This window comes from Acanthopagrus latus, chromosome 21 (genome assembly GCF_904848185.1).
Source record: "Acanthopagrus latus isolate v.2019 chromosome 21, fAcaLat1.1, whole genome shotgun sequence".
NCBI lineage: Eukaryota > Metazoa > Chordata > Actinopteri > Spariformes > Sparidae > Acanthopagrus > Acanthopagrus latus.
Genome location: NC_051059.1, coordinates 23,538,908 through 23,558,445, shown reverse-complemented (window position 1 = coordinate 23,558,445; position 19,538 = coordinate 23,538,908). Strand labels below are relative to the sequence as shown.

General features: G+C 41.1%; 1 protein-coding gene across 1 annotated transcript; it reads left to right on the top strand.

The window, feature by feature from the left end:
- The first annotated feature begins 1,050 nt into the window (after positions 1 to 1,050).
- Positions 1,051 to 17,853, top strand: slc25a36a (solute carrier family 25 member 36a). Its single transcript, XM_037084254.1, has 7 exons — positions 1,051 to 1,513; positions 3,898 to 4,062; positions 6,817 to 6,894; positions 10,212 to 10,312; positions 15,224 to 15,290; positions 15,399 to 15,688; positions 16,644 to 17,853. The coding sequence occupies exons 1-7, from the start codon at positions 1,473 to 1,475 to the stop codon at positions 16,835 to 16,837; spliced, it is 936 nt and encodes a 311-aa protein (XP_036940149.1). The 5' UTR covers positions 1,051 to 1,472; the 3' UTR covers positions 16,838 to 17,853.
- The last annotated feature ends 1,685 nt before the right edge of the window (positions 17,854 to 19,538 follow it).

Below are 19,538 nucleotides of genomic sequence, written 5' to 3'. Positions count from 1 at the left end.
TGATGGCTTCAGTCAGAATAGAGGTCAATGTTGAAACGTGACCATGACTTTCTTCGGTTAATTCGTAGGCAGTCATGGTTTTATTTACAGTGTTTGTATGTGTGTGTGAGCTTGTGAGGTAGCTCAGCAGCAGTAAAATTTTAATGACACCTCATTTTCGCCTTCTCAGATGGCAAAAGTCAGCAAAATGGTCACATTTAACGCTGAGCCATCGACCAATTTCTACTGAAGCAGATGAAGAGTTTGGTCACTTTTAGCTGGCAGATTACACATGGCACTATCTTGCATATCGCAATACCAGGTCATGTTGTGTGCAAGTGTTCCTGCTCCTAGATAAATTTAGAGCTAAAAGGAATACCAGATTGTGTGGCCAGTGATTGGGGAGATCAGTATCAGAGGATGGTTTTGAAAATAATAATATGGTAGAGTAAATAGGCAAAGAATAGATGTGAGTTTCTGAATATCTTCACCCTGACAGGAGTTTTACAGCAACCTTGTTTGCAGGAACCTGAAAGACCATTAACCTGTTTACAGAAGTTCCAAAACGCATAGAAAAAGCTTTAAGAGATACCCATGCATGTGTATACATCAAATAATCTAAAGTGTCTGTATTTGACAACCAGCTTAAGATTCAACAATCAGCTTGTTTACAAAGAACAACCAACAAATACTGCAGGGCATTAGATACTGTGATATATTAAAAGTAAACAAAGCATCTGGGATTTGAAAATCCTGCTGCTCATTGGCAGGCAAGATGGCTGCATACACCTGGAATTAAACTTAAAATGCATGTGTTGTGTTTCTTTCTTTGATTTTGATTCATCTCAATGAGAAATCACAAACCGGGTGACTCATCCTATTTAAACATGGCTGTCTGTGCACGATAACATATAAAGGCTTTATGGCAGCTTGCACCTAAACACGCAGCTCTGATTCATTCAGTGCTGTGTGCATGTGAACAGTGCATGATCAGGGCGGGGGTGCCGTGACGTCACGCCGCAGGATGACCAATGGCGGCGTCCGTAATCCAGCCTATGATTGTACAGTAAATACTATGAGTTCCGCCCCCTTCCCCTCGCGCTGCAGCGATGAAAGCAGAGGGATAAACCCGAGACACACCAGTGGATGTGCCATAAAACTGTATATTAGAGCTGAGATATCCTTCTGTCGGGAGTTTGCCTTTGTCGGGCTCGCAGCTCTCTGGTGGTCTAGCCGAAGATAAGAACCAAATCTGTTGTGAGAGCGAGACCTGAGCAACACACATCGAAGGAGGGGAGAGGGGGCGGGTGTTCTCGGCGGCCCACTGCAGTCTGAATCACCGGAGTCTCGGCTCACCACCGGCTCATCATCGACGCCGTTCGCCCCGTCTACGTGAGCATCCTCTTGGAGGAAGAAAGCAACGGGACCCAAGTCCGTGTTTGACCCCCCTGCCGCAGCCCCGAAGTGCGCTGCTAGGCAGAGCATACTAAATAATGAGCCAAAGGGACACACTGGTTCACCTGTTCGCAGGAGGGTAAGTCAGACAACAAGTTTATTTTATATAATGTGTTTATTTCATTTGAACCGCACAGATATGTTAGCCGTCGTCTGGTTTATCCAGCTAGCTAACAAGGGCCGTTTTCTACGCACTCAGCGCGTGCACGTGCAACTAACGTTACCCCTGGCAGCTGTGGGCACGTCAGTCACGTATGCGTACAAACTTCCTGTCATCACTTCAAAATATTTCCATATGTGCTGTAAAAAAAAAACCCAGAACTGTAGGATAGAGAGCAGCAATATGCTCGGATGTATATTCGTGGATAATATTAGCATCTCAGTACTGCACAGCTTTTTAAAAATCGTTTTAAGCCTGTAAATATCAACTTCTTCTGTTCAAGTACGCTTTTATTTTGAAGGCAGTTTCAGAGTATTTCCGGGCTCGTTGCTCCTCTCGCTAGCTTGAGGATCTTCTTCAACTGCAGCAGCAGAGTCAATCATATTCTCCAGTGATGTAGCATTTTAGGAACCTTAGGGGCTTGTTAGATCAATGTCATTGACAGGTCTGTTTATTTGTAGTCAACAGTGTAATTAAATTTGTGAATTTATTTTCTTTATTGACGTTAATACGTTATTATTGAACCCACGACTCCTGTAACTTATCATTACAGGTCCCAGATACAGTAGATGAGCATTTCCCTGCAAGCCATCCGATAATATTATCACATGCAATGATTTTTGCTGAATGTATAACTCAAAACTGTACGTGCAGGGTGCTTTTAACCTGTGAACATTAAAGGCTTCAGCTGTTTTTGAGGATCTTTTGTAATCCACTAAAGGAGGCCACCGCCACTACTCAAAATAAGCGACCCATACAATAGGTGATTGTCATTCACAATCCTGCAGACAGGCTCAACAACTCGTTCATCAAAGAAAATGTAAACACAGACATTTAGCAGTTTATTGGAACACTATGCCTGTCTTGTTTTTGCTCTATTGTCCTCAGTTTCTCCGCGTCTGTTCCCTCTACTTTCATCTCTGCACTAAGCCATTGTCATTCAAATGTGGTAATCTTGCCACAGCACTGCTCTTCTGTTATCTCTGTTGTTAGGCAGTAAAAATCTGGAAACATTACAGTTATCTTGAATATACAAAATCAGATTTGCCTTCCCTAAAAATCTCAAGCCAAAGGCCTCAGCACAGTGCTTCCTCCCACAGCCACTGAGACACACACATGCAGCAGACAGCGTAGCTCGAAAGTAGGCCAAGGGTCACCGCTGCCTGTGAGCATGAATGTGGGTCGGTCTTTTGAAAGGTAAATATAGCTGGTGCTACTCAAAAGAGACTGCAGTGAGAGGAATTCACGGCCAGCCGCCAGGATGTCAGTCTTCACCACTGTATTTCCATAACCTGACCTATAGAGCATTCATATAGTTTGTCATTGCAATAGACAGCAAGCACTTTCCAGCTCCGTGGTGCTTTGATTGTAAAGCTCTGTCCTATTATGGAAAGCTGCCTTTGCTGAAAGCAGAGAGGATCAGTGACTGTGCATCTGTGGCACGGTTGCAGAACATTGTTTAGTGGTGACGTCTGGTAGCATTTGGCTTATAGAAATAAAGTACATCATATCAGTGAAACGGATAATGAATTATCTGTTTTCAATAATGAAGATAAACCTTATTGCAGTTAGATTTGCTTCGGTTTGTTTACATGCAGATGGCCTCAGTCAGAATAGAGGTCAATGTTGAAACGTGATCATGACTTTCTTCGGTTAATTCGCAGGTGGTCGTGGTTTTATTTACAGTGTGTGTATGTGTGTGTGAGCTTGTGAGGTAGCTGAACAGCAGTGACATTTTAATGACACGTAATTTTTTGCCTTCTTAGATGGCAAAAGTCAGCAAAATGGTCACACTTATGCTGAGCCATCAACCAATTTCTACTGAAGTAGATGAAGAGTTTGGTCACTTTTAGCAGGCAGCTTACACATGGCACTATCTTGCGTATCGCAATATCAGGTTCATGTTGTGCGCATGTGTTCCTGCTCCTAGATAAATTTAGAGCTAAAAGGAATAACAGATTGTGTTGCCAGTTACTGCGGAGATCAGTATCAGAGGATGGTTTTGAACATAATATGGTAGAGTTAATAGGCAAAGAATAGATGTGACTTAATACAATATAATGATAATGATGATGATGATGATGATATTATATTGTGTTTAGTGATAGCTTTTTTAGATGCTTAACATGAAAAATTATAAGATTTATAAAGGACAAAGAAAACCAAAATGCAAAAGAAGTGCTATATATAATAAGTGGTATGTATGTTATCTGTCTCTTTTTGACCGGTGTGAAAGTGTCACCATATTTACCACCATTATTTTTCTTTCTTAATCTGCATCCTCCTTCTATACTTCCCTCTAGATGTGGTGGTACAGTGGGCGCCATTCTGACTTGTCCTCTGGAGGTTGTGAAGACCAGACTGCAGTCCTCTGCCATCACTCTTTACATCTCTGAAGTCCAGCTCAGCACCGTCAATGGGGCCAGTGTGGCACGTGTGGCTCCACCAGGACCTCTGCACTGTCTCAAGTAAGGAGAATAATGCTAAATGTTAATTACACTAACTATACTTTATCTGGGATGATCACTATGGGGACCTTACTCTAAAATGAGTTGCATTGCACACTCAATATATGTGCAAAAGACAGGTACAGCGGGAAGAATGTCTGAAAGATGCAAGTTATGTTCCCCAAAGTTTTGTAATCATTCTGTGAAAGCCACAGCAAATGTCCATGTCAGTTGGTGAACTTGACCACAGGCTGTTCACTCCTACTGTAGTCTAATATGCTCTAAAGTGACTGTGCAGTAATAAATAAATGGGTCATTTGTATGTCCTGTGTCTGTGCTGTCTGTTTACACTGAGACTTATTTTACGCAACCTTTTGCACTGTTTCCTATGAGCAAATGCTCTTGTAGAGGATATTTATTTGGCTCAACGAGACACTTTGAATGCTCAACGAGTCGGAATGCAACATCACAATAACAAAACTGACTCTGACAGTTTATTCAGCCCGTTGCTGATTCACTACGATGTGTATTTATCCTATCGTCCAACACACTTAATGTAAAAGATGAACTTATGTCCAACCCGTTGACATACTGCTACAAATCTGAAATTGTTTGCAGAAATGGTTGACGTGTCCTGGGGAGTATGTTTCAAGTTTTTTTTGGATTACTGGTAACTTTTGTTTTAGTGAAACAACTTAAGTTGCTAGAGAGAAGTATAATTTTATAACTGAGACACTTGAACAATGAAACAGATTGGAATTCCAGTCTTGGGTATTTTCTGTCATTGGGGTTCAGAGACGAAATGCAGAATTTTAAGCTTCATTTTGACCTTAAAACTCTGTGTCTGTTTTTGGTACTTTCTCTTTCTCACTACCGGGAAATCCAATGTAAGAAATGCACTGTGAATTGTTCCTGTTTATACACCATAATCTTTCATTACTCTTCTCATTGAACTGTGGAAAGTTACCAGAAAGATGGGAAGTGAGAATGAAGGGGAATCCAACATTGGTTAGGTGTTGATTTGCAACCTTCTTTTAGCCAGTGTGGCTTCATAATCATAGTTAACATTGGTCACTGAGGGATTGACGTATTAAAGAACATTTTCAGCATGGCTACAGTGCTGTGCTCCTACTCTTGTGCTGTCCAATATCCAAGACTGTCACTGAGCACATCACGCAGTATTAAACATATTGCATAATGCCAAAGCCACAGCTAAATGTTTGCATTGATGTTCTTACAAATAAGTCTTGGGACCTCCAAGGTTTTACTTTAATATCCAGGGAAAATAATCCAGAATTGTAAAATGAAATTAAGCTTAGCAATGATATCTAGGAAAAATGCTGATCATGCACTTTCACAATGTGTCAAAAATTTGTGAACTCTTGTTCAAATATTGATTCATCCTCAGTGAGTATTGCAGTAGTTGGAATGTTTTCTTTCACTTTGTTAACAATGCTTTCTCTGGATTTTTCTTATGAACACTGAACTAAGACCCTCTTTCAGTTACGCTTAATCAAGGCATTGTTTCATGCTCAACATTGGTTTTGTGCTAACATAAACCAACTCCTTTGGTTGTACTTGAGTTAAACAGCCACTGGCAGATTATGTACACCCCTATAACATGACACCGAGAGGAGCGGGGCAGAAGAGGGAAGAGAAGGAAAGGAAAAGATTTCGACGAGCCAAAGTAGGTCAACGTGCAGTGAGGTGCAGCATTGTTCCAGTTTAGTGCAGAGTATGATTTACACTGTCGCTCCAAGCTCTGTGTGTTTTGTGGTTTGGGCAAATAGTCGGTGCTCTTGAGGAGATTGCACAGTACATAAACCCACACGCTGAAAAAAATACGGCTGCTTCAAGAAACATCCGGACTAGATCTTTTTTATTTAATTGTGTGGGACAGCTCCAGTCGAGCTATCATCAATCTGTCCAAAAAGACAAGTTTATAATTAGGCCCAAGGGACCTTTTTCATTGTCTTTTGTGTCTCTATATTTCTTTCCAGGATGACTTTTCTTTTGGATGTACTTTTTGATGTACTGTATCACAGTTACTGTGAAAATGTGTGTTTATGTTGAATGAGGTTAGTGGGTTAGGTAGTGGATGAACAATCTCTGAACTCGGGTGACAACCAAAGGTGAACACGTGTGGTGCCATCATGATAGCACAACCGCAAACACCGCCAGGACAAGGACACACCTGTCATTTCTTTTGGGTCAGCCAGTGTGCTGATAGTGATCCTGTACATAATGTCAGGCTGTATTTAGTGTCAAGTCCTGGCAAAAATATTATTTACTGTTCCACATGCTTAGGGCACCCACATTTGATTTAAATTTAGCTAGGAACAGAGATGTTTTGGCAAATGAAATGGTGTCCCTCCAGTTTGACCTCTGTCTGTTCTCTGTGGTGCCCAACGTTTAAGTATTAGCTCTGTTTTTTTCTGTCATCATTTTGCATATGTTAGATATTTTTTTAATACGATGGTGATACAAAGAACATAATGGATTTAATCTTCTCACCTTGTTTTGGCAAACTTCCCGAGTGTCTATTATGTCTTTTAACTATAGATCACTTTCACGTTGCACTCGGTCCAAGACTTCCCTGTTAGTACTGAGACTGGGAAATCTACTTTAGAGTAGAACAAGCAGCAGAAAGCTTGTATAAGTAGCCAATTCAATAAAAAGAACATTATATGGATGTTAAGTGGACTCTTTACTTGCTTTATTTGATGATCAAATAACCAGGAGAACACAAATCTCAATCTCGCTCTCTCTCCGCAGGTTAATTCTTGAGAAAGAGGGACCCCGTTCCCTCTTCAGAGGACTTGGACCCAACCTTGTGGGTGTGGCACCTTCCAGGTATGTACAGTATTGTCTGTAGTTTTGTGGGTGTGTTGGATGTCTTCTCCTGCCTACCTTAACCTTTAGGATTATAATTATAATATTACAAAAATGGAGAAAAAATGGAAAACAACCTATGATAATATATCTGATAATCAGCACAGTCAAGTAGGCCACCACAATCTTTAGTGTTTATAAGAAAGTTAAAGAATGAAACACTGTTATCAGAACTGGCACAACCTCATATCAGAGAATAAAAGTATTTGTGCGTCATTTACTTCATGTGTTACATCAAACCTGGGCACATATTTCTGTTGAGGAATGTATTTACTTTGCTTGATCGTCTTAGCTTTTATTGTCAAGCTTTCAGCTCATTAGGAGCTTATGTCTGCAGCAGTAATAGCAGGCCACAAATACGGAAAGACGGGAGCTAAACTCACTGAAATACGATGGAAATCTGCTTCAAACCCCACAGGAAACGAGAAGGTTCTCTCTTTCTTAGCTTGGCTGGTTATGGTTGCATAACAGCCTGAACCCAGTCAATCAAAGTCTGAATGAAACAGCACAACAGCTGGCGCTGGCCAGCTGTGACACCCTTGTCATGTGACTGTTGTTGTTGTGTATTATCACAATGGAGTTTCTGTAGTCAGACAGTTGTGTTTGTGTCCAGTCCCCCGCTCTGACCTGTCTAGTTCTCCCTAGCTACTGCTGCATCACATGGCCATTGTCATCCTCTTCCCGTTGGTTCGTTATGGTTTCTATCTCTCTATCTGAGTCACCCCTTCCATATTCTTATCCTCTTCCCTCTCTCCATGTTTGTCGACCCTTATGCAAATGCAGAAGTGTTCTGTCCTCTCGGTCCTGCACCGTCTATGCTGTCTCACCCTGTCTTACTCGGACTGTCAGAGGGGTAAAAAATGCCCTGTAGTGAGTGTCTTTCCCGTGGGCTAGTTGTCCAGCTATGGAAATGTCAGCTTGTTTCGTGGTCATGGCAGCTATAGCACAATGTGTTATAGGAGGATATTGTTACATAAGTAGTAAGCATGATGAACTCCTTGGCCTCCTGCAATCTCATATGTAGTTTTATGAACCATGGGTCCTTAATTTCTTCAACGTTTTCCAATATTCACCATTGTCAAATCTTTCACATGCATGATTTACTACTAAGGAAATGTACACATCGACACTTGGAAGAATTAATTTGTTTTCACTTGAGGAACAGATGGAGAAAGCTAGATAAAATAAGCTATAATATGATAATTCATAAAAGTGTGTCATATTGGTAGTCTTGAGCAACACTTGAAAATTCATTATTACAAATTCATTATTCAGTGAAGTCAAATTCATCACTTTGGTCTTCAGCTGCCAGCAAGTGATTCTTCAACTAAGATACTCTAAAAAAATAGCCACATTTCTCTGGGTTATTGATCAACATGTCGCCTTCAGTGTCTGCGTAGTCTATGACAGACAGAGCGGAAGATTCCAGTTTTGAAGATTTATAGCAACGTGAGATGAAACGTTTCCACTCCATTTAACCAGAGTCTAGATAAACTTTCCAAAGCAATATAATTCATGAAATAACAGATTTATTACTTTATATTTCTGTCGGTGGAGGTCTGGGTTGCTGGGCTACGGAGTTATTCTGTCCTTATAATTAGGAAACAGCGATCTGACGCTGGAAAGCTAAAAAAAAGCATTCTGATGCTAATGAGGTCGCGGTCCACTGGGCATGCTGCAGGCGTTCATTAGCAACACACAACACATGTACATGCAGAGCGGCGCGCACTGGCAGCATCAGTCATTGCGTATGAGAGATGCACGTACACATTCAGGCTCACTCTCATAATTCATCTCTCATCTGCAGGGCTGCCTGATTATGTTGTGCATGCGTGATCTTAATTCAGAAAGAGGACAGGGAGCGGAGGTCAGCGGGTTTAATTCCACTCAGCAGAAATGCTGACTAAATCCTGTGATTTTATTTAGTGAGGAGATTTATGAGAGATAAATCTGCTACTAAAGCATGCCATGAGATTGAGGTGCACACACACTTCTTTCAATCACATGCTTTTAGACTACATATTAGCTTGCTTTATTCCTGCATGACCACATGTAAAATTTAGGCAGTATTTGATTTCAGGCAATTGAAATAATCGCATTTTATATTTAATGCAGGTGGTTCCAGTCAGCGATCTTTTTTATATCGCAACTGAATTCCTAAATGCTCATTATACATTTGTCGTTTGAAATGTTTTATTTTGATCAGTGTGCACGTGTTCAGACAGAAGCAGCAAATCAAGAGGAGCAATGTTTTCTCCTAGTGTTCGTTCGTTTTAAGCCCCTTTCACAGATGTTGTCTGTCCCTGAAATGGTCTGGAACGCTTCCTGCATGGGGTCATGTGCAAATGGCAGCAGGGATCGACACACGGGGAAATCTGTTCCCATCTCACGACTTTTGAGGGAACATGCAGGCAATAACATTGCAGGGAAAAGCACATAAAGGGTTACATCCGTTAATCAATCACGAGACCCTGCTGATGATTCATTTGAGTCTGTGACTTGTTCACGGTTGCCCTGTCTTGCAAACTTGTTTAACATTACAGGAACAGGTTAGACTTTACATTGAGGTCCTTGTAATATGTGTTGGTGATTTACTACCTTGGAGTTGTAAAATCTAAATAAGATTAACCTCTACCCTTTTTTGTTTAATAAGTAATAAAGCCCTCATAAATCCTTATAAGCTACTTATTTACATTAATCGGGTTACGCAAGTGTTAATGATAGCGTAATAAACGTGTTTATTGTTAGATTATAAAAACATTTATCAGCACTTAGAAGAAACTTGATAACAGACGGCTTAAGAATGTTAGTAAAAGCCCTCTCAGTTTCTTATGTTTATAATAGCTTCACAATTGTATTGAGTTAAACATGTTTATAAGGACTTATAAATGCATTTTTACATAATAACTAACACTTACTACAAGGATGATAGTATAATGATTCTGAGGTAATAGTTCAGAACATTCCCACCAGTCAGAAGCAGCTCCTCATCCACCATGTTTCTGTAAAAATAAGGGATGTCTTGTGCTGTGTACACATGCACCCGGCCTTTCCCCACCTTCCTCTGTTGACTTTAATGGAAATTGGCCTCCACAGTCTTCTGCCCTGCTCTTTGCCCCACTTATTCCGACATTGCCATGGCATGTTCCTGAATGTAGCTGCATGTATGAATATTGAGAAGCACCTTTTGTGCCTGAAAGGTTATCGGAGTAATTAATCCGGAGCTACGTGTGAAAGAACTGTAGTTAATCTTGATCCGTGTCTTGTTTTTGCCACAGGGCGATCTACTTCGCGGCCTACTCAACAGCCAAGGAGAAGCTGAATGGGGTGCTGGAGCCAGACTCTACCCAGGTGCACATGGTGTCGGCTGGGATGGCAGGTAATGACGGCTCCTTCTCCCCCTCCCTGCTGTCTGTTTGTCACTGTGTGTCGCTGAGTGTTATATCTGTCTGTCTGTCTCTCTGTCAGTCTGCCTGAGCAGTATTAATCACTGATGGGTTTTTTATATATATATATATATTTATATGAATATAAAGACTATTTCAGTTTGTCTTCATCAGACAGATTTCATTTTTCTTTATCCTTTCATCATTTATTTTGTCACAATTTAAAAATATCGGAGTTTCACGTCATTCTCTTCCCCCTTTATACACCCCTCCCCCCTAACCATATACATGTGTGGGATGGTGGGATTTTCTCAAATTTTAAAACCTTGTGAATTCCTAAAGCATGCTAAAGCTAACTAATAACACATGTTATAAGTAGTCGTTATGTAGCTGTTTCATGTGTAGAAATATGAAATATAAATAAACGATAGGGGGTTTATCAGAAAGCACAATTTGACACTCTCAGGATCAAACTGACCTAAACCTTGATTGTGGTGAAAACAGCCTCATGCTTTGATTACTGTGTCACCGAGCCGTGCAAGATACATTTGAAAATTGTTGTAAAGTCGTTCCAGTCCAACACATTACTTCAAAGTAAAGAATTAATATCCCGTCTAGCATTAAAGGAAAATGCACAGTGAAACCATGCCAGTGACACAGACACAAAGCATGTCTTCACTGCTGCCACTTACCAGCTTCTCCTCCCAGATAATCCAGTAACATTGCTCTTCCAGTATCGGTCTCAGACTTTAATACACTAAAACCAAATGAGACACAGCACACTGGCATTTTCTGGCTGTAACGTGCTACTTCTGGCATTTATACCATGACTGAAGAAGAAAACAACATGGTCCTCGAAGTTTAGGTTGTGCTTTCCTGCTCTCCTAGCCCCTTTGTCCCCCTTTGTCCTCCATTATTTTTTTTTTTATTTCCTCCCTGCCCTTTTTTGCTCTTTTTATTCATTCATTTTGAGGCCTCTCCGGAGGACTCTGTAAATGGTTTAACATCCCAGTTGTTACTTAAACAGTGTGGTCTGGGCCCCCTTCTTTGCTCTGTGTGTATAGAGGAGAGAGCACGGCCCCGAAAGGTCAACCGGGGCCCCTGGCACTCAGGCGGACGCGTCAGGTAGCACCCCATTTCTTTACACTGGTATGATGAAAACCATGGTGATTTTTATGAATATTAGAAAGTTCATAATGGTTATTCATTTTGTAATGATATTACCATTGCTTATGGCAATGTGTTTGCTGCTGGATTTGTAGTTTTAGGTTTGTTAATTGCTTAGTCTTGACACACACACCTCCTTCCCATAGCCTGTTAGTAAAGTGATGACACATACTTTTGTAGATTTTATGTTGTCAGAACAAAAGAAATGCTAACCTTGTCACTTCTACAGAAAGTTGTAATGGATGTGCTCCATTTTGTCTTTTGTCTCCATCCGCCATCAGTCCTTTCTGTCCAAGGAGAATCTGCATCGGCCAGTATTTTGACATGACTTCCTCTTTTTTAAATTAGTTTGAGGTCAAGAATAAAGTTTGTTTAACATTTAAACCTCCCACAGCACTGGGACCAGTTTAGAGAATACAAATAAGTACTTGAATGTGAACAAAATGCAGCAAAGTCACAGACATGCAAACTTAAGCACAGCATATAGTGAGTTTTTGATGCTTTTCCTTTATGTTGTGCACAGTTCCTCATCAGCATGGCAACTGCATTTGTTTATAGTACCTTCAGTAATTACCAACCACATCTCTATAGCTGTAACCATACAGTACAAATGTGATACTTAAACGTATTGTTTATCTCTTCAACATGCAAATACTGCATATTCAAGCCTGTCAGTACTGACAAATATAGCCTGAGTGGGTGAGCATCTACCATTCACCGCTGTGCCTTGATAATTGCTTCCAGTTTTGTGAAGTAGGTTTGTGGAGTCGCCGTCTCTCATGGCCTCCCTGCTCTGAATTACGGGCCTCCTTTCACTCGGGTGACGGGGGGGGGGGCGGGTCACACTACTTCCCTACAACTTATTTTCCCCTCTAGTATTTAATCTAAAGCATGCCCTCCTTCTCCGAATGTAGGTCAAATTCCTCTGGAGAAATTGCGCAGGGATCATGTGTCTATAGAAGGAACATTATGCATAACGTGCTGCAGCATGCCTATTTACAGTTGCAGTGCTTCAGAGGTTCACCTCATGGACAAGTTCAAGGACTAGTTCAAGGACCACTATAGCTTCTATAGGTGGTAGAGCACGACTGAGACTCAATTTTAGCATGATCCCTCATATGTTATCAAGCACTAGTGACAATGATATGTAATGGAGGGAGAATATTTTACCATTTAACAATAAACTTTATTGTCAGTGATGACATCAATGCACTGAAACATTCAACTTCATTTGGAGTTTAAGATTTGCAAATACCCAGAACATCTTCTTCTGTGATCGTAATTTCATGTCTACATTTTTATATACTACATTATTGGTCCAGAGGACCCATTTAAGCGATAACTGTAAAACAAGTATTTTTCCACTGAGGTTTCAGTTCCATGTCCTTCTGTGTGACATTGAAGAGGACTCGTCTTTTAGCTCCTTCGGGAGTGATTTGATCTGTTTTTCTAGAAACATGCTGCCTCTCAGGAGACACAAGTGCGAAGGACATTTTACTGTTATTTTTAAATTCATCCCAGTTTGTGTTTGGGGCTGAAAGTTATCCATTGTTTCACTTCATTGATTCACTTTACTTTGATCATTGTCTTCGTCTTCATGCCATCACTTATAAAATGGCCTCCTCCAGTCCTCTCATCACCATTGTCCACCGCTTACAATCTGTTGTACACAAAGACAAGGTTAGCATTTCCTGCCTCTTATTTTAATTTCATTTAATTTGATTTTGTTTTGAATATGTAGATTATAAACTGATAATGGCAAAATGATTCTGAGGGCTACTTCCTTAAATTTATTTTCTGCCTTTTGTGTTTGTACTGTACCTCACTCTGGTGAGATGGAGCTGGAGTTTTGGATTGGCTTGGTTTCTATTCAGTCAACATTTTCTTTATTCCAGTTAATTAAGGAGTAAAGTGAAATAAAAGCAAGTAAAAGAAATGTAAAAAACACAAGTTAAAGTTGATGGGGCTTAGAGGTGGGATTAGGCTTTGGGGAAAGATGGGGGGGAGGCCAGTCCTCCTCCTCCCATCTCTTCTCCACTACCTGTACAGTACCAGTGGGTTGGGGTGGGTGGTTGACTGGTGGGGTTGGGGGTGGATGTGACTGCTGCTTGTGTGTGACTGTGGTACAGAAAAGCCTGTGTCTATTTTAGGGCTTTACTGTAAAGCTTTCACCCCTGCGTGATTGGGTGGGACACCCCCGCCATCTGAGCCCCCCATATCTGCAGGCTACTAGCTGCAGCGGGGAGGAGCTGGAGGAGCTTTGCCCCTCCCTCGTGAGTACACGCCATAGACGCTACTTCCTTCTACTTCCCTCTTTTTTCTTCCTCTTCTTTTTCTTCTTCTCTTCAACAGACCTGTGTCATCCTCTCTTCTTCATGCAGTTGCCATAACGTAGGGCTGTGTTGCATTGAAGCAAGTAGATGTGTCTCTTTATAGACTCACGCTCGTCTTAGCTGTTTTCTGCAAACGGCCATCTTTTATTCCTCTATGTCACATCACTTGCATCAGAAACTTTTAGAGAGACTTTGTGGCGTTTCATGATGATACAACATGATCGTTAATTAGCTTTACACCCTACATATCAAACTTTATATCACAGTATATTCCCTGAGTGTTCCTACTTATCAAACACACATGTGTAAATAATAAAAAAATAAATGCATGCATGCAAGCACTCACATCTGCTTGAAATGTGTTCTCTGCATACAATTGCATTTTTAATCCACTGTCAGTAATCAGCAATTATTAACTGGACCCAGTTACAGACCAAACTAACATTGATATTGGCTGTGAAAGCGGCTTTCCTCACCACTGTTAGGAAGTGGAGACCGCTCAAGTAAAGATTTTCCACTTTACTCCTGCTGAATAATTGAAGAATCTCCTCCATATAACATTTAGTTTCTCTGTGCTGTTGTAGAACCAGTGTCAGACCTACAGTCTGCTAACCACTGGTTTGTTAAATGTCATAGAATAAACATCAAGATGTTAATGTTAATTGACAGATAAAGGGAGCAAAATCATATTGCTGAAGGAACTGCAGGAGAACATTTAGAACAATGTGAAAACTGAGAGTTAAACCTGTGTTGTGACTGTTGTGTACTGACAGAAGTGCTTGTAATAAGGCCAGCACTCATGTATTCCAAAGCACACTGAGAGTGTGATGATATAAAAAAATAACACCCTGCCTCTGTAATCTCATAAAGATTAGCTTGTGTTTTAATTGCATATACATTTTTTTCAATAAGAAACATAAGAGCTCTCATTAGCATTTCAAACAAATGAATCAGACGGCAGGATAATGATAATCTGCCACACTTAAAGGACCAAAATGAATACGGTGCCTGTTCTCATTTCCCAGTGCTTGCAGTTTAGATAGTTTTTTTAATATGAAAAGAAATCACTCGCAGCTGCTGCCTTCATGCGCTGTTGTTAGTTCAATATTTACTTCAGGAAGGGAGCTGTTGTTTACATAAACCTGTGTAGCATTTCACATGAAGAGGATCAATAATTCGATATGGAAAACATCTATCTGGACCTGAAATTAATTAATCTGTCAGAAAGAATACAGACATGGTCCCAAATAATCTGAGCAATGATTCTCTGATCCTGTTTAGTGAAGTGCTTTCTCACTGTCCTTGTACAGTATAGATTTAATGTTTTAATGTAGATGATTGGATTGTGTTCTTCCAAATGTCTCTGCATCTGTCTGAACCTCTGACCTCTTCTGAATCTCCCAGGGTTCACCGCCATCACAGCCACCAATCCCATCTGGCTGATTAAGACCCGTCTGCAGCTGGAAACAAGGTGAGCAGCCTCAAACCTTAAAGTCTACAAGTGGAATGTGTTGTTTGATTGAATGACAATTAAATCATAGTGTTTTTGGACTTGAATTAAAAGTGTCTATGATTACAGAAACCGGGGCGAGCGGCGAATGAACGCATTCGAGTGCGTGCGGCGAGTGTACCAGATGGACGGCCTGCGAGGTTTCTACAGGGGCATGTCAGCCTCATACGCTGGCATCTCTGAGACTGTTATCCATTTTGTCATCTATGAGAGCATCAAACGTAAACTGCGAGAGTCCAAGTCCCACGCCAGTATGGACGAAGAGGAGGAGTCGGTCAAAGACGCCTCAGACTTTGTGGGTATGATGCTCGCAGCAGCCACCTCCAAAACCTGCGCCACCTCTATCGCATATCCTCATGGTAAGCTTCTGTTTCACTCGGCATAACATGAGCCATGACATGAACAGATAATGATATTCTAATATGTTTTTATTGTCTATAAAACTCACAAAAAGACAAAAAAGATAATACTGTCTGACTTGCTAGGCTAACTACATTCCTGAAACAGCTGTGAACTATAGTTTTTGACCTTGTCCACACGTATATAGATATTTTCTCCCATTATATATCATGTTCTGTTCACATGAGAATTCAAAAACAATTCCAGCACTCAGACAGGCGTGATAGACGAGTTGCTGACATAGACTCAATTAGTGCTTACTAGCCCAACACCAGAGAAAAACATATTGAGCATACATACGTGAGTTGTAAAAAGACCTAGCACTGCTAACAAAATTCAAAGAAACCTATAGTTTTTATGTAGGTGAGTGCTCACAGCACAAAAGTTGGCATTTCCAAAATGTTCTTTTTTCCTGTCCACAATGATACACAGTGACTGCAGGTTTGACAAAACAACAGAAATTTTAAAAATCTAAATTTTAGTGACCTAAGATGATGTTTGCAGGTGAAACACGCAGATGAAAACATCAAGGCCTTCAGTAAACCTTTTTCCCCCCCAAACAAAAGGAAATAGTGCATTTGTTGAGGATTGTTGCCTCAGAAATAATCAGTGAATTCATTTTGCTGAGAAGAGATGGAGGAGAAAATCAATACAACTCTAATGTCTGTGCATTGAGAGACAGGTGGCTAATAGCTTAGATCCAATCTGCACCTGTAAAGCTTTTCAGTTAACGTCTATCTTGTTTGTCTAATTTTAAGACAAACAAGAAGGTAAAGATTTGAATTTGTGCTTTTTATGTTAATGTGAGTGTCAATTATGGAAATGTAGCTCGAGAGGGACTACACAACACTCACAGGCGAGGAGTAGCTATCAGTGAATTTAACACGGCTTTCTTCCTCTACTCTCATATTGCAGAGGTGATCCGGACACGGCTACGAGAGGAAGGCAGCAGGTATCGCTCCTTCTTCCAAACTCTCCTGACAGTACCCAGGGAGGAAGGATACCGGGCGCTGTACCGCGGCCTCACCACCCACCTCGTCAGACAGATTCCCAACACCGCCATCATGATGTGTACATACGAAGTGGTGGTTTACTTGCTTGGCCGTTAGATCAGCACGTTCGCCTCCTTCCTGTGCGAAGAGGCAGACAGTTAGCAAATGACTGAGAAGGAGGGCCGAGGAAACGTGGGTACAAAATGGCAAAATGAAGACCAAAGGAAAAAAGAACCGATTCTAGTGGACCATCCATCCATCCACCCATCATTTTTATCCTTTGCAGGGGGACTGGAGCTGATCACAGCTGACATCGGGCATCGGAAAGGCAATTTTAAACCAGTTAAGTTGCATGTCTTTGGAAGCCAAAGGGAACACCCAGAGGAAACTCATGCAGACACCAACATGTGAAGTCCACACTGAAAGGCTGCGGCCTTCTCGCAGTCATGCGACAGTGCTGACCACTGCTCCACTGTGCCACCTCTTGTGTACGAGAAGAGGACATATCAACAAAAGATCAAAAAGTTTTAAAAGAGAAAAAAGCCCTTTGTCACCAAATTAAGCATCATCACCTCCAGTTCCCTTTATCAGACTGCTTTAACAGATCGAGGGCACTACAGTTCACAGAAGAAGACAAGAAACTGGCAGGAAAAGCCACAGAATGAGTTTGGCACCTGTCAAACAGATGGTACTTCTGAAGGAAAAGATTTTAAGCACAATTCAGTGGCCTTAATAGAAAGGTATGGTCCTTCTCTTTGAGTGCTGAGTTAAAAGCAACCTGTTTCACTCTCAGGTGGAGATGATATTGTGGGAGGGGAATGCTTGGAGGCAACTGAATTTAACAGAAAAGATGATCACTAATCGTAGGTCAGTTTTAATAATCCAAAAATGTACTTGGCTCTATTTGTCCGCACTTGCTTCAGTGCTGTGAGACTGCTGCATCATAAGATGAGATGGCAGTTAAGGAATGTTTGTTTAAAGGACCCATATGTTTAACTTTCTACAGTACACTATATTTTAAAGCAGAATGTAAGAAGGAAGCTAGCATTTAAATCTAAGACATCAGTCGGCCGTATCTTTGCACTTCATAAAAGCGTTGCTTGAAGCATTCCCCCGTGATCTCTGCAGTCCCCCCTCCCTCCCCCCCCCCCCCCCCCCCCCCCCCCCCCCCCCCCCAGTGGCCTGAAGTTCATACACAGCAGTGAGCTAAGTGGCCGAAGACACAGTGATGAGCTTGTGACGGCCTGTCACTCAAACACACACTGCAGTAAAGTAGCTTGTGTTCATAAAGAGTGGATTGTGGGTTGTTTTATTGCTCTACGGCTCAGTGCCTGGCGGTGACACGCTTCGGCTGCAGTTGGCCTTCAGTGTCGACAGTTTCTCCCTGTAAAAAGAAAACAACTGAAGCAAGATCAGTACACAAGGCCAGCCTCTGCCTGCACCCGGTCACTGCTCAGGACTTCAACCTTGTGTGAAAATGCAAGTGGCTTTGTTTTTTTTTTTTAAGATGTGAAGTGTGTGATTGTCCCGAAAGTACCGAGACTCAGTCTCTACCATTGGAGTGCCACTACTTGAATATAATGTGACGGTGTGGGGAAATGTTGGAGTGGGAGAATGTTGATGGAGTTTCATCATCACCCCATAACGTGCGCGTGTGTGTGTGTATGCATGTGTGTGTGTGTGTGTGTGTGAGAGGAACATGTTGGTCACTGATCTAACCATGTTCAAGAATGTGTGCGTGCGTGTGTGTTTTGCATCTGCAGTCATGTGTGCCTGCATGTATAATTAATATCTACTCCAGATTTCCCTCCATGAACTATTAATCTTGCAAGACGCTGCGGGTGGGAGTGTGTCAGAGCTCCTGTACGATACTGGCAGTTTTCATTCGCACTCTCACGCCGGTCGTCGATCTAGTGGCTTCCAACTGACCTGATAACATGCACTTTTGTGGCCTTTTAGGGCTTGTGCTTTGCATTTTATTGTGTGGACAGTTTGAACTTGTACATTGTAAAAGAAAAAAAAAAGTATTACTGTATATCAAAATGGTATTTTGCGCAACTGTTCTCAAAGCAGATATATTGTACAGTGTAGAGTTCTCAGTAGTTGTGAATGATGTCCAGATGTGTGTACATAATATAGATACTGTATATGCATATCATTTGTTGTATTTCTCTGAGGCCCATGTATGATCATGCTGTATTTTGCATTTTGCAAATTATTGCATCCATTTCTGTGCAATTTAACATTGTTTCGACATTGACTGTTGACATGAATATTGATATAGCTTGGCTGATTTTTCTGACAGTATAAGATGTGTTTTTTTGTTTTTTTTTTGTATTTGTATGTCGCTGTCACGCAACATTTGTTCTTACATGAAAGCAGACGAGCGCTGCAGACAAACACTCTCATGTAAGCATTTGTGCTGCAGCGCTGGTGAGTCTTTTTACCGGGGTTCATAAAACGTGTTAAATTTTGTGAAGTTTGGATGTTTCCATTATTGTTAGTGTTTACATTGTTCCTCACTTTCAGATTATGTTTGCTTCTCCTTGCAAATCCTGTTCTGAATATAAATACGGTTGTGTTTTGATGTGAGAGTTCAAGAACTGGAACTGGGGCTGTTCAAAACCGAATTTGGTCAAGTAATGTATTACTGAAGAGAGCTGTAAATTAAACGCACCCCTGTAAACCATCAAAAAGTAAACATAGTAAACAAAAAGAATTATTGGGACAAATTTGTATCCAAAGACATAAGATGTAAGAAGACCTAAGAATATTTCAAATTGCACCTTGATCAGATATTCCCCTGCACACTTCCCTG